A 15,073-nucleotide genomic window follows, 5' to 3' on the forward strand; every position below is an offset into this window, starting at 1 on the left:
TCCATCTTAACTCCATTCTCAGGAACACCTGAATCCATGTCGTAACGACAGCGTCTCCTCCGCGCTAGGCTGAGAAGCCATCGCACACACCACACCTTCCAAACCCCAGGAAACTAACTCTATCCTCTTCCACCCTAACTTTGAAAAAACCTGTGCATACCGCTAAAACAAATAGTGCATTAACCCTCCACCACAGAAAATACAATTGAAAGAAAAGACCAAGGACAGAATCAAGAAAGTTAGTTAGGACAGAGCCTTCCACACCAAACACTCAAACTCCAAAAACTCCCAGCATGCACTGCGAGAGAGAGAGAGAGAGAGAGAGAGAGAGAGAGAGAGAGAGAGAGAGAGAGAGAGAGAGAGAGAGAGAGAGAGACAGACGGATTGACGGGCAGGTGGGCGCGCGGATACATAGGCAAATTGAGTCAGTTGTTTAGGCCAGTGGTTGGGAACAGGAAAGGTCAATGTGGGATCAATGTGGGAGCACAGACAGACATGATGGTGAGAGGAGGCGCAGGCATCATTATGTTCTCAGAGACAATATATCACAAGGAATCAAATTAGGCCTTTTTACATAAAGAGACATTTGAACAAGGAAAGGGACTTTGTCAAGAGAAGATCTTGAAGTTTATTCATTCTAACATGTATTTTTTTGGGCAATTCAACAAGAGCTTTTCCATGCGAAAGCTGATCAGGTATTCAGTGGGTTTCATAATCCAGGTATCCTGAGCAGTGTATAAAACCTCACAGGAGGCTTATTGCAAGTTGTACAATGCATTATAACTGCAGCATAATGCATTATTCCCGCAGGCTATGAAGCGTTACCCTTTTTCTCTGGGAATACAAACAATCCCTAGTCCCTACTACACCCTTAGTACTTTGACGAGGATGACTACATCACATGGAGGTGAGATCAAATGTCCAATGATGAAACCATTATACAAGCAGGTTAAATGGGGATGTCCTACTTGAAGACTCTCTTGTACGTGTACACACAGACACACCTGTACGGCTCCTGTGATGGCCCATACCATATAGTAGTAAAGTATAATTTCTTTCACTGAGTATAAATTGACATTGCTTGCCCACTAAAAGTTGCTGAATCGGCCTACATGCTCTCCTGTCATGACTTGGGTATATTTGGGACTCTGCCCAGTGTCCACTCATGTGAAAAGGCCATTCTTCTGCACTGGCCTGCGCCGAGTTTAGCATCATGGGAATGACTGCCAACACTGTCATACCAGCTCAATTCCCATGAGAAAACATTTGAGTTGAACCAAATAAAACGAACGGAAGGGAGTAGGGTCATTTGAGATAACATGTTGAAAGAAAGACAGAGACGTAGCTATGAAACTGTAATTTTTTGCCTACAGCCTAATAAGTCAGGATGAGAGAGGACAGGAGAGTGTGCTGGGGAGGGAGACGAATCTGTACCAAAGAGCAGTCTCCCGAGCACACTCTCATGGGCAGACGGTAAAGGTTGTGTTGCCACCTAGTGGACATAGGCACCATTGCAATTTCACTCAGCAAATGTCACTCAGTTTGTTTTACACGTCCTACTTGCACTTCAGTAATATTGTAAAGAAGTAAATGAATGCACACATCTTTTTTTAAATCCAAGGTAGATTATGGTGTTATGCTCGATTTCATATCAAGACTAAACATGATAAATTAGAATACAGGATAGACATTTTCTATGAACATCATTTTCAATGGAATCAATCCCATAGACAAGCATAATGCTTTAATTCTTGTGACTCAGTGAGCACTTTGTCACTTTCGGTCTGCCTTGAGTGAATCTTGTAGCCCATGACCTTTTGTGACCTTACGTGACCTGAGAAGATACTTGAGGAAAGCCATAGCCAGGTAAATGTAGAGGTGGGTGGGAATGGCATGTGATGTCACGGCTAGACACGGTGGGAAAAGCAACAGGTAGCTAGCTCAATGTATGCTAGCGTTCCTGACTGTAGCATCACAGACCACACCTGTGAAGATGGCCCAGGTTAAGTCACCCGTGGATGGTGTCAAGAGTCAGCAGCAGCGTGCAGAGATGTACTCTGATATTACCATCGTCAGCTCCAGCGCAGGTTAGTCCAAATGCTATTTTCTGTCAAAATTCTATTGTATCAGTCAAAATTGTATGCTGAAGTTATGTTATTAATAACAAATTATTCATGGTTGTAGGCCTTTCATTTATATCTGCATGATTTAAGTGTAAATATCATGAGTTAATGTTGTAGTATTAGCCAATTGTTTTCATTTAAATATTTATATGAAAATGGACTGAAAAATGTAAGTCCTTTATATTTCTAGACTTTGAGGAAAATTATTGAAAGAATAACAAACAAAAATGTAAAATATAAAATACTATTTTGGCCAGTTCCCTGTTCCTTATGTCTGTTTGCCATCCAGCGTAATGTGAACAGCCAGTCAACTATGTCAACCAATTTGACAAATTAGTCACTGTTCGCTATTGTTAACTTAATCTTGGTCAAATCCCCATGTCTCTGGTATCTCTTTCTCACGAGATTGAATTTGGTCAGCAAAGCCTCGTGGCTATTAGGTTGCTCGAGGTTGATGGGGAAAGATAAAGTCATGTAATCCCTATTTTTTTTTTGTAAAAGGACATTCATCAGTGAAATGTGTCCTTACAAATTTGGGCGACTTCCTATGTGGTGAACGTGAAACACAAGTAGGTTTATAGGCCTGGCCAGCCTACCTCATGAAAGGTGAACTAGAGTATAATCAAGAAACTCAGCCACAATTTTACTGTTCAATTCAAAGTCCTCACCCACTCAACCTATTCTTATCCCGCCTACAGATGTGGGCAGCCCAGCCAGAAAAGGCCCATTTGACAGTATGGCCCTAGGCCTCAGCAGGCGTGGGAGAGCCTACCAATCCCCAGCGCGCAGGCGCCATCGCACCACCTTCAGTCACAAGCAGCTGGACCAGCTGGAGATGGCGTTTGGACAGAACCACTACCCCGACATCTACTGCCGTGAGGAACTAGCGCGGCTCACCAAACTCAATGAGGCACGCATACAGGTCAGTGGGCTTGGGCCTATTTATCCGTACACCGGGATTTCATACATTTTTTATCCTGGGTGGGAAAGTTGATAATAATTGCGATGTCGAACTCAAACAGTTTTCATTTACAAAGGAAAGGCCATGACATACAGTGGGGCAAAAAAGTATTTAGTCAGCCACTAGTTGTGCAAGTTCTCCCACTTAAAAAGATGAGAGAGGCCTGTAATTTTCATCATAGGTACACTTCAACTATGACATACAAAATGAGAAAGAAAAATCCAGAAAATCACATTGTAGGATTTTTAATTAATTAATTTGCAAATTATGGTGGAAAATAAGTATCCATTGTCCTATAAAATGGTTAAATCTCAAATTCAACCCAGTTAAGTTCATTTTTTATTGTATTTCACAGGTATGGTTCCAAAATCGCCGTGCCAAATACCGCAGGCAGGAGCGTGCGTCTCAGAAGCTCTTGCCAATGGCCATGATGCCAGGGCACGGGGCACTGTTGGGCAGCATGTGTGTTCAGTCCACAGGGTTGACCCGTCAGTACTACCCTCACTCCCTGGCTCACCATATCCCCCGGTTCCCTTCTATGCTGCCCTCAGGTGGTTACTCCCACTCCCACCACCCAGGCTCAGCCAGCCAGTGTTCCTGCCCCACAGTCCCACCAGAGCCACAACCCCCCCGCCAGCACGAGGAGTGGTACAGCCCTCTACGGAACATTGGAGCCCCACCCAGCAACCTGGCCACACCTGTGTTCTCCCTGACCTCCCTGCCTGCTCTAGACCCTGGCTCTCACTGGAACTAAAGAAAGAGTAACTTCTACGTCGGGAAGTAGACAAGCTCTTATAGGCTGTGTCTCGAAGAACAGTTATTCATTGCACCTTAGATTAGATGACAAAATACAGTTTTTTTTGTATCTATACAGTGATAGCTAGTAACTAAAGAACAGGAAGAATTTAGAGAATAGTGAAAATGACTAAACTCCTTCTCCCATTGAATACCTGACATTGCATGTTTTCTTGAAAGTTCAGGGTAGCCTAACTGAGAGAAAGACATTCGTGGGTAGTCTTGAATTATCCATATAGATTGTCTGAAATATACACTATACATCTTTCTAATGCCTTTTGTATTTTCACAGTAAATAAAGTAGTGTATATTGGGAGTGATTTGTTTGTTTAAATGTTAAATTGATGCTAGAAAGGTTTTGTAATCATTTCAGCCAGTAGATTTGAAAGTAGCGTTCACAAGTCAAAACGGGTCCCCACAATTTTATACAACGTCATCCATTTCGTACAGTGCCTTCAGAAAGTATTGAAACCCCTTGACTTTTTCAAATTGTGTGAATTTAAAATGTATTTATAGATTTGTTTTTGTCACTGGCCTACACACACACGACCCCATGTCATAGTGGAATTATGTTTTTAGATATTCTGACAAATTTGTTCAAAATGAAAAGCTGAAATGTTTTGAGGCAATAAGCATTCAACCGCTGTTATGGCAAGCCTAAATAAGTTCAGGAGTAAGAATGTGCTTAACAAGTCACATAATGAGTTGCATGGACTCTTTGTCCTGAATACAAAGTGTTATGTTTGGGGCAAATCCAACACCATACATTACTGAGTACCACTCTCCATATTTTCAAGCATAGTGGTGGCTGCATCATATTATGGGTATGCTTGTAATCATTAAGGACTGGGGAGTTTTACAGGATTAAAAAAAATGTATGGAATGGAGCTAAGCACAGGCCAAATCCTAGACGGAAATCTGGTTCATTCTGCTTTCCAGACAATAAGGTGCATTCCCCTTTCAGCAGGACAATAACCAAATACACAAGGCCAAATCTACCCCGGAGTTGCTTACCAAGAAGACAGAGTATGTTGTTGAGTGGCCGAGTTACAGTTTTGACTTAAAGGGATTTGAAGGAAGATGCTAACTAGCGTTAGCGCAATGACTGCAAGTCTATGGGTATCTGCTAATTATCATAACCTACACCTCGGACAGATCTGCACTAACATGCACTCAAGAAGGCTGCAGTATGCGAATGCCACTGAGACATATTCAACATAGAACATCAGAGAAGACATTCATATATATTTGTTTATTGCAAAGACAACACAGTTGCACGTGTCTACTACTCTTGTCATTTTATAGATTTTAATAACACATTTCTAGTCAAGTAACCTGTATTTACCGAACAACCGTCACTGAATGATGAAATTAGAACTCTCTTGTAACAAATAAAGTTTCAGTATTCATTTGGAAGTAATTATAAATGGGTTGAATATATAGACCTGGGCCTTATAGCATAAAGACCTGGTAACCTAATGACCTGTAACTGTTTGACAGCAATGGAGCTCATTTGGAAAGAATCAAGTGTGGTCTAACGACACATAATGTAACATCATTACTTCAATAGCATTTATAGCAACATAACCCTGCATTCTACTTATAGCACATCTGTACAATTAAGTTAACCCTTCAGTATTGCTGTCACCCAGAGGTCTCACTGTGCTATAAGTCAAAGTGAATCCAGTGATGAAGAAATCACAATGCGCAGCACAGCACATCTTCTGTATTAAAATTCAGATTCTGTTCATCTCAAGTATCAGCCCTGCTGTAAGCGGAATTGTGCGTTCAGCTTGGTGGGTAACAAGACTATGTAAGGGATGTAAAGTACATGTAGATCAGCAGAAAAATGATTTGTGATTGACTGTGTCTGACCAGAACCAAACCCGTACCAAGTGTGGCTTTTATGTTACCTGAGTCACATTCGGTTCGAACAAATGGGAGAAAGCGTTTTTGAAAACAAGAATGAGCAGTAGGACTTAGCCCAGGTATTACCACCTCCGTTTCTAAACAACGTCTTCCATTTTGTTCCAACTGAAAGCAGCCCTGTTCATGGCTCGTTTCTGAGCGTCAGACAAATCCTCCAAACCTGCTTTGCCATTCCCACACTCCCACATACTCTGTGGTACAGTATACTGCATCCAGGCTGTAACATTCCCACTATGAGTAATAGTACAAGAATGGTACAGTAATAGTAAAGGCCACTCTTAAAGTTAAGGACCACAGGCAGTTGTCATAAATGGCCTCACTTGATTGGATGCATAAATATCAAAACCTTTGGTCCATAATCCTGGATTTTATACAGCAAAGCAGCGCTTAGGTAAATACCTGCTCAATAATTTCATTCTAAAATGACTGAACTAGTTTAGTTGCTAGCATACAGTAGACACATTTGGCAGTTTTTATAATTACAGCAATAATTGAATAATCGACTGTATATATCAGGGCTGGGCAAACCTTTCAATCTGGCGCACAGGAGTTTTGAGTAAAATCCTTTAATTTTGTTTTGGGGGACGGGGGTTAAAAACTGCAGGTCACACTTGAACGTCTAAAACTAGATAGAAAGTATGTAGAAATGATAACGGACCTAAATAGTTTCAAATGACTGCCCTTTTTCTGACCCGCAAATAGGTTTTGACAAACAGAAATTGGTCAAAACAAAATCTGTGCAACCCTCCGTTGAATTTCGAAAATCCCAATGTGGCCCTCAAGCCAAGAAGTTTGCCCACCTCTGGTATAGATGCTGTCTGGACGGATGAAGGATAGTGATAGCCCCACAGAGAGCGTGAGACATGCACACCGGCTCAGGTAAATTAACGTGGTGTGGTGGCGAAAGTGGTGTGGTGGTGTGCAGTGCACGGTGCCAGACCCCAATAGTTAGGCACCGTCTCTCCTCTACTCCAGGGACCTGGCAAACTCGGCGTAGTCTATGTACCCGTCGTTGTTTTTGTCATTGTCCCTCAGAACATCATCTATAAGGCTTGTGAGGTCCTCCTCTTTCATAGGCCGGCTTTCCTCTCCTTTTTCCTGCAGAAAACGTGGAAACATGGAAGTGCACGAGTGTGTAGATGAATAAAGTACATACAGTATGTGGCATCATTGGCTGATAATATCTTTTTTTTACATGATGTTTTTCCTTTCACACATACCTCTTTGTGCACATGGGTGATGGCTGTGGCCAACTCCAGCCCATCCAGTAAGTTGTTGCCATCATAGTCGTGCATCTTAAAGTAGTGCAACTGCAGCTCCTGCGGCGACATATCCGACTCCGGCTTGTCAATCACACCTTCCAGATGCTCCATGATGTGTCTAAGAGGACATAGGAGAGACACTGCTCAGTGCATTAACCATGCACACACTGTCCGCCAAATGATCGGTAAAGCTTGGAATAGAGCAAACTATTTAGATAGATAGATAGATAGATAGATAGATAGATAGATAGTACTCCTATCTGTCTATCTATCTGTACTTCTTCTGTTGCAAAGCATTAAAGAGCGGAGGATCCTAATGAACACAACCCTTTACTCACTCTCTGTCATGGACCATGTTCTTGTCCAGTTGCATGTTAGGACGGTGACTCTCTGGTGGGTGTTCGTGGGCTGCCTGCTCATGTGAACGAACAGACAGCAGAAAGCAGGAGACCAGGAGTAGCCAGCCCCACACCACGCTCCTCTTGCTACTTACTCTTAACACCATTCTGGGCTGTACAGTAACTACACAGATACAGACACAGACAGAGAGGGACATCATTTTAACAACAAAGTTAATCCAAGCTGAATAATATGACCAAAGGTTGCAAGCAAGGTGAAGGCACAGAACAGCCAGTGTCGCGCGTCACTGAATGGCAAGAGCTTTCACTAGAAATAGGTGATCCATCTATGAGACCATATGTTAACTTTTGGAGACACATACATGGCAGAAGAATCAGAAGATTGATCAAATGGATTTGAAATATTTTCAGGCAATAATAACTTCATTGTTTTCAGTGATATGTTATTATATGTACAGTTCAGAATACAATCTAGCTAGTGATGTTGTTGATAGACACATGGCTGGCTAAAGTTAATAATACTTGCACTTAGTTGGTTAAAGAACATCAGTTAGTTTAGCAAGATCATTAATTTGGTGATAACAAGCACACCGTAATGGATCTGCAGCGATATGAATGATTAAAATGCATACTCACCAGTTGACAAACAGACTTGGAATAGTTCGCTTGTAAATTAACTACATGCATTTTGTTCAACCTTTTTGGGCATTACTGTGAGCCGTAGTCACCTTTCAACTCACGGACACGACAGCTAAATTCTGATTGGATATCGGCATTTTGCGTCAGAGATTTGAAGGCGTGAGATAGCCAAACCCAGACACCTGTGCAAAACAGGAATGTCAATGTGGTTGTTTACTGGGTATTTCGTTGAATTTGTTAAGTAAACACATTTGACAAACAAATATCAACCTTTCATAGGGAAAATGAAGCCACCAAATCTATTTTCCGAATATTTGGGGGCGGATTAGCAATAGAAACTTATCCTGGCCTAAACATTAGTTTGCTGTGTAGCGAGTCAAGTGTTTCGAGCTGTCGTTTTCCAATGTTTTTGTGAAAGACCGATTTAGCAGCCGTCCTGGGAAACTATGCCAGCAAAAATGTCTTCTACCATCATGTCAAGGTCTATTAAATAATGTATTGTATTCTTGACAAATGGTCATTCAGATAATTGTTTGCCCCACCACTTTCTCCCACTCGCCAATTAAATGTATACATTTTTGTATTCAGTTTGTAACATGTAAAGTGTTACATTCTTTGCCAATGGTTTTTCAACAGCCCTCATAGTCACGCGTTACCATACAATGATGAATTGTCTGAGCAGACCATATGGCAGGTGTAGGCCTAGCTACCTTGAGCCACAAAACCTGAAAATCGGGCAATGAAAATAGTTGACAATTGACTTTTTAAATACAGTAGCTTATTTAGGATTTATTGAGGGATTGGACTGCGGTAAAAATCCGGAATAATAACTTGACACCTGTGTGTCTCTTAGATCCACAGTTTGAACTTTACTGTTGTATCTATACCCTCTGCACTCTAGTGGGCTATTAGCGCTAATCCCAGGAATTGATCTAGTTCGGGAAAGCTTTTGAAGGGAAATCTAGGACGGTTATCTAGGGCAAAAGGCACTTCAAAGCAAAACGTTTTCAGCAGCCTATAGGCTAGCTAATGTGTAGCTTCTACCGTATTACAATGTAGGGTAAAGAAAAAAAAATTATTCTACAATTAATAGATTTTTCCCCTCAAATAGTTTAGGTGTGTAGACTTATTGTATGCAAACTAAATACAAGCGTAATGGGGTAGAGTCGACGACAAGAAGTTATTATATGTTGACTGGCTATAAAGCAATCATAAGCTACTTCATTAAATTGTTATTATGAAAAATAAACTCATCTGAATCTGCAAAAGTACACACAAATCTCCCAATCTCATCCTCAAACTGAAGCACCTGTACTACAGTAGCCTCTGAGTTGGTATACAACTCGTTAACAGCATTGCTTTTTTCATTGTGTGTGCTAGTCCACATTGACTGATTGGTATTTAAGAATAAATGATGATTACATAATATTTTGACATGTCCACCCAAAATGTTAATGAGGAGGGACGTTCGGGCAGCCGCACATGCTCATAGATGGCATTACACTTTATTCATGATTTGTTTGCCAGTCCGCAGTTACTCCCCGGGTATCAGGGGAGTACGTTCACCGAGACAGATCGGGATCTAGAGCGGGCATGGCATCCAATAGGGTCTCTTTCTCGCAATACCGTCTGGAAGCGGAGATCGACCGCTACAGAGCAGAGTGCCAGTGGGACAAGATACCCACTATCGTAGAGCAACTCGTGGCCGCCAGATTTCACGAAGACGGTGAGTGATAACTAACTACCTGTTGGATTCTGGTATAGGTTTCTTTTTCCTGACTAAGTTTTTGTCACATGTCCAGACAGGGATGGCAATAGTTCCGCATGAGTTGGACTTTGTACTCTGCAAGTAAGCGTTTACTCTGCAAACAATGAAAACTAACAGCTTCAGGTATGCCCAAACTGCAGTAGCTTACAATTCGAACAACTACATAATCACCTTACACCTCTCAATGGACAATGTTTAAAACACAGAACATATTGTAGTGAAAATGTATTAACTGATTGTCACTATCACTGTCATTTGTTCATTTTTTAAGATTATTTTCCATGTATTATAACACACCACTCAAGCACATTCACCAGGAGTGCAGTCTATATATTCAAATCTACTGTGTACTCAGTCTGAAGTGGGTAGCCAAAGGTGGCTACTCACCTCATGTCGTTACAGTAAACATGGGGTAAGGTGACATGACTCACGACCTTCCTGCGTGTCACTGTTATTGTGTTAATGACCAAATCTTGTCATTTGATGTCATTTGATCAGCCGGATGGAACTCCCACTGCCCACCTGAGACTGTTTTCACCATGCCTGCAGGTGTACAGAACTGCTAAATGTGTTATTCCAGAGTGTGTAGAATTCAAGTCATCCCTAGCTGGTCTTCTGTTAAAGTCTGTCTTGATGTTGACAGTTTGCCCATAGTTTTGCCATTCTTGATTTTTTTCAACAACACTGTCCCTAGTTGTTAAAAAAAAAAAGCGAAATGCTTGTGTTCCTAGCTCCAACAGTGCAGTAATATCTAACAATTCACAACAATACACACAAATCTAAAAGTAAAAGAATGGAATTTAGAAATATATAAATATTAGGACGAGCAGTGTCGGAGTGGCATTGATTAAAATACAGTAGAATAGAATACAGTATAGATATGAGATGAGTAAAGCAGTATGTAAACATTATTTAAATATTTTTAAAGTGACTAGTGTTCCATTATTAAAGTGGCCAGTGTATATAGGGCAGCAGCCTCTAAGGTGCAGGGTTGCGTAACCGGGTGGAAGGCGGCTAGTGATGGCCCCACCAAAAATCTGGGCTAATAATGTAAGAAATAACACACAAAAAAATTGAAATACTGCAAAGTTGCTTAGGAGCTAGAAGCAGAGCTGCCCTATCTGTCGGCGCCGACTACAAGTTGCTTAGGAGCTAGAAGCAGAGCTGCCCTATCTGTCGGCGCCGACTACAAGTTGCTTAGGAGCTAGAAGCAGAGCTGCCCTATCTGTCGGCGCCGACTACAAGTTGCTTAGGAGCTAGAAGCAGAGCTGCCCTATCTGTCGGCGCCGACTACAAGTTGCTTAGGAGCTAGAAGCAGAGCTGCCCTATCTGTCGGCGCCGACTACAAGTTGCTTAGGAGCTAGAAGCAGAGCTGCCCTATCTGTCGGCGCCGACTACAAGTTGCTTAGGAGCTAGAAGCAGAGCTGCCCTATCTGTCGGCGCCGACTACAAGTTGCTTAGGAGCTAGAAGCAGAGCTGCCCTATCTGTCGGCGCCGACTACAAGTTGCTTAGGAGCTAGAAGCAGAGCTGCCCTATCTGTCGGCGCCGACTACAAGTTGCTTAGGAGCTAGAAGCAGAGCTGCCCTATCTGTCGGCGCCGACTACAAGTTGCTTAGAGCTAGAAGCAGAGCTGCCCTATCTGTCGGCGCCGACTACAAGTTGCTTAGGAGCTAGAAGCAGAGCTGCCCTATCTGTCGGCGCCGACTACAAGTTGCTTAGGAGCTAGAAGCAGAGCTGCCCTATCTGTCGGCGCCGACTACAAGTTGCTTAGGAGCTAGAAGCAGAGCTGCCCTATCTGTCGGCGCCGACTACAAGTTGCTTAGGAGCTAGAAGCAGAGCTGCCCTATCTGTCGGCGCCGACTACAAGTTGCTTAGGAGCTAGAAGCAGAGCTGCCCTATCTGTCGGCGCCGACTACAAGTTGCTTAGGAGCTAGAAGCAGAGCTGCCCTATCTGTCGGCGCCGACTACAAGTTGCTTAGGAGCTAGAAGCAGAGCTGCCCTATCTGTCGGCGCCGACTACAAGTTGCTTAGGAGCTAGAAGCAGAGCTGCCCTATCTGTCGGCGCCGACTACAAGTTGCTTAGGAGCTAGAAGCAGAGCTGCCCTATCTGTCGGCGCCGACTACAAGTTGCTTAGGAGCTAGAAGCAGAGCTGCCCTATCTGTCGGCGCCGACTACAAGTTGCTTAGGAGCTAGAAGCAGAGCTGCCCTATCTGTCGGCGCCGACTACAAGTTGCTTAGGAGCTAGAAGCAGAGCTGCCCTATCTGTCGGCGCCGACTACAAGTTGCTTAGGAGCTAGAAGCAGAGCTGCCCTATCTGTCGGCGCCGACTACAAGTTGCTTAGGAGCTAGAAGCAGAGCTGCCCTATCTGTCGGCGCCGACTACAAGTTGCTTAGGAGCTAGAAGCAGAGCTGCTGTTGCTTAGCTAGAAGCAGAGCTGCCCTATCTGTCGGCGCCGACTACAAGTTGCTTAGGAGCTAGAAGCAGAGCTGCCCTATCTGTCGGCGCCGACTACAAGTTGCTTAGGAGCTAGAAGCAGAGCTGCCCTATCTGTCGGCGCCGACTACAAGTTGCTTAGGAGCTAGAAGCAGAGCTGCCCTATCTGTCGGCGCCGACTACAAGTTGCTTAGGAGCTAGAAGCAGAGCTGCCCTATCTGTCGGCGCCGACTACAAGTTGCTTAGGAGCTAGAAGCAGAGCTGCCCTATCTGTCGGCGCCGACTACAAGTTGCTTAGGAGCTAGAAGCAGAGCTGCCCTATCTGTCGGCGCCGACTACAAGTTGCTTAGGAGCTAGAAGCAGAGCTGCCCTATCTGTCGGCGCCGACTACAAGTTGCTTAGGAGCTAGAAGCAGAGCTGCCCTATCTGTCGGCGCCGACTACAAGTTGCTTAGGAGCTAGAAGCAGAGCTGCCCTATCTGTCGGCGCCGACTACAAGTTGCTTAGGAGCTAGAAGCAGAGCTGCCCTTCTGTCGGCGCCGACTACAAGTTGCTTAGCTAGAAGCAGAGCTGCCCTATCTGTCGGCGCCGACTACAAGTTGCTTAGGAGCTAGAAGCAGAGCTGCCCTATCTGTCGGCGCCGACTACAAGTTGCTTAGGAGCTAGAAGCAGAGCTGCCCTATCTGTCGGCGCCGACTACAAGTTGCTTAGGAGCTAGAAGCAGAGCTGCCCTATCTGTCGGCGCCGACTACAAGTTGCTTAGGAGCTAGAAGCAGAGCTGCCCTATCTGTCGGCGCCGACTACAAGTTGCTTAGGAGCTAGAAGCAGAGCTGCAGAGCTAGAAGCAGAGCTGCCCTATCTGTCGGCGCCGACTACAAGTTGCTTAGGAGCTAGAAGCAGAGCTGCCCTATCTGTCGGCGCCGACTACAAGTTGCTTAGGAGCTAGAAGCAGAGCTGCCCTATCTGTCGGCGCCGACTACAAGTTGCTTAGGAGCTAGAAGCAGAGCTGCCCTATCTGTCGGCGCCGACTACAAGTTGCTTAGGAGCTAGAAGCAGAGCTGCCCTATCTGTCGGCGCCGACTACAAGTTGCTTAGGAGCTAGAAGCAGAGCTGCCCTATCTGTCGGCGCCGACTACAAGTTGCTTAGGAGCTAGAAGCAGAGCTGCCCTATCTGTCGTTGCTTAGCGCCGACTACAAGTTGCTTAGGAGCTAGAAGCAGAGCTGCCCTATCTGTCGGCGCCGACTACAAGTTGCTTAGGAGCTAGAAGCAGAGCTGCCCTATCTGTCGGCGCCGACTACAAGTTGCTTAGGAGCTAGAAGCAGAGCTGCCCTATCTGTCGGCGCCGACTACAAGTTGCTTAGGAGCTAGAAGCAGAGCTGCCCTATCTGTCGGCGCCGACTACAAGCTTAGGAGCTAGAAGCAGAGCTGCCCTATCTGTCGGCGCCGACTACAAGTTGCTTAGGAGCTAGAAGCAGAGCTGCCCTATCTGTCGGCGCCGACTACAAGTTGCTTAGGAGCTAGAAGCAGAGCTGCCCTATCTGTCGGCGCCGACTACAAGTTGCTTAGGAGCTAGAAGCAGAGCTGCCCTATCTGTCGGCGCCGACTACAAGTTGCTTAGGAGCTAGAAGCAGAGCTGCCCTATCTGTCGGCGCCGACTACAAGTTGCTTAGGAGCTAGAAGCAGAGCTGCCCTATCTGTCGGCGCCGAGGAGCTAGAAGCAGAGCTGCCCTTCTGTCGGCGCCGACTACAAGTTGCTTAGGAGCTAGAAGCAGAGCTGCCCTATCTGTCGGCGCCGACTACAAGTTGCTTAGGAGCTAGAAGCAGAGCTGCCCTATCTGTCGGCGCCGACTACAAGTTGCTTAGGAGCTAGAAGCAGAGCTGCCCTATCTGTCGGCGCCGACTACAAGTTGCTTAGGAGCTAGAAGCAGAGCTGCCCTATCTGTCGCCGCGCCTGACTACAAGTTGCTTAGGAGCTAGAAGCAGAGCTGCCCTATCTGTCGGCGCCGACTACAAGTTGCTTAGGAGCTAGAAGCAGAGCTGCCCTATCTGTCGGCGCCGACTACAAGTTGCTTAGGAGCTGAAGCAGAGCTGCCCTATCTGTCGGCGCCGACTACAAGTTGCTTAGGAGCTAGAAGCAGAGCTGCCCTATCTGTCGGCGCCGACTACAAGTTGCTTAGGAGCTAGAAGCAGAGCTGCCCTACTGTTAGGAGCGGCGCCGACTACAAGTTGCTTAGGAGCTAGAAGCAGAGCTGCCCTATCTGTCGGCGCCGACTACAAGTTGCTTAGGAGCTAGAAGCAGAGCTGCCCTATCTGTCGGCGCCGACTACAAGTTGCTTAGGAGCTAGAAGCAGAGCTGCCCTATCTGTCGGCGCCGACTACAAGTTGCTTAGGAGCTAGAAGCAGAGCTGCCCTATCTGTCGGCGCCGACTACAAGTTGCTTAGGAGCTAGAAGCAGAGCTGCCCTATCTGTCGGCGCCGACTACAAGTTGCTTAGGAGCTAGAAGCAGAGCTGCCCTATCTGTCGGCGCCGACTACAAGTTGCTTAGGAGCTAGAAGCAGAGCTGCCCTATCTGTCGGCGCCGACTACAAGTTGCTTAGGAGCTAGAAGCAGAGCTGCCCTATCTGTCGGCGCCGACTACAAGTTGCTTAGGAGCTAGAAGCAGAGCTGCCCTATCTGTCGGCGCCGACTACAAGTTGCTTAGGAGCTAGAAGCAGAGCTGCCCTATCTGTCGGCGCCGACTACAAGTTGCTTAGGAGCTAGAAGCAGAGCTGCCCTATCTGTCGGCGCCGACTACAAGTTG

General features: G+C 45.3%; 3 protein-coding genes across 3 annotated transcripts in view; 2 read left to right on the forward strand and 1 right to left on the reverse strand.

Annotated features, from left to right (window-relative positions):
• The first annotated feature begins 708 nt into the window (after positions 1-708).
• prop1 (PROP paired-like homeobox 1) lies at positions 709-4,031 on the forward strand. The gene is made up of 3 exons (XM_035754050.2): positions 709-2,087; positions 2,822-3,045; positions 3,440-4,031. Exons 1-3 carry the CDS (start codon positions 1,949-1,951, stop codon positions 3,836-3,838), a joined length of 762 nt encoding a protein of 253 aa, XP_035609943.1. The 5' UTR covers positions 709-1,948; the 3' UTR covers positions 3,839-4,031.
• Positions 4,032-5,112: 1,081 nt separating this feature from the next.
• mcfd2 (multiple coagulation factor deficiency 2, ER cargo receptor complex subunit) lies at positions 5,113-8,187 on the reverse strand. The gene is made up of 4 exons (XM_035754051.2): positions 8,066-8,187; positions 7,409-7,592; positions 7,029-7,188; positions 5,113-6,906 (listed from the first exon to the last, which is right to left on the reverse strand). The coding sequence occupies exons 2-4, from the start codon at positions 7,573-7,575 to the stop codon at positions 6,775-6,777; spliced, it is 459 nt and encodes a 152-aa protein (XP_035609944.2). The 5' UTR covers positions 7,576-7,592; positions 8,066-8,187; the 3' UTR covers positions 5,113-6,774.
• Positions 8,188-9,571: 1,384 nt separating this feature from the next.
• The window catches only part of ttc7a (tetratricopeptide repeat domain 7A), a 51,602-nt gene continuing 46,100 nt past the window's right edge, over positions 9,572-15,073 (forward strand). Inside the window, exon 1 of the mRNA XM_035754049.1 lies at positions 9,572-9,794. Within this exon, the coding sequence (XP_035609942.1) occupies positions 9,662-9,794 (133 nt within the window). The 5' untranslated portion in view covers positions 9,572-9,661. The remainder of the gene's footprint in view (positions 9,795-15,073) is intronic.

The sequence above is a fragment of the Oncorhynchus keta genome, chromosome 36 (assembly GCF_023373465.1).
Source record: "Oncorhynchus keta strain PuntledgeMale-10-30-2019 chromosome 36, Oket_V2, whole genome shotgun sequence".
Taxonomy (NCBI): Eukaryota; Metazoa; Chordata; class Actinopteri; order Salmoniformes; family Salmonidae; genus Oncorhynchus; species Oncorhynchus keta.

Excerpts from the sequence above, each read along its gene's own strand:
- prop1 (XM_035754050.2), top strand. The coding sequence starts at position 1,949 with ATGCTAGCGTTCCTGACTGTAGCATCACAGACCACACCTGTGAAGATG. Across the intron at positions 2,088-2,821 it reads CATCGTCAGCTCCAGCGCAG|ATGTGGGCAGCCCAGCCAGA; the intron begins GTTAGTCCAAAT and ends TCCCGCCTACAG. Across the intron at positions 3,046-3,439 it reads TCAATGAGGCACGCATACAG|GTATGGTTCCAAAATCGCCG; the intron begins GTCAGTGGGCTT and ends TGTATTTCACAG.
- mcfd2 (XM_035754051.2), bottom strand. The coding sequence starts at position 7,575 with ATGGTGTTAAGAGTAAGTAGCAAGAGGAGCGTGGTGTGGGGCTGGCTA. Across the intron at positions 7,189-7,408 it reads AACATGGTCCATGACAGAGA|ACACATCATGGAGCATCTGG; the intron begins GTGAGTAAAGGG and ends ATGTCCTCTTAG. Across the intron at positions 6,907-7,028 it reads TCACCCATGTGCACAAAGAG|GAAAAAGGAGAGGAAAGCCG; the intron begins GTATGTGTGAAA and ends CGTTTTCTGCAG.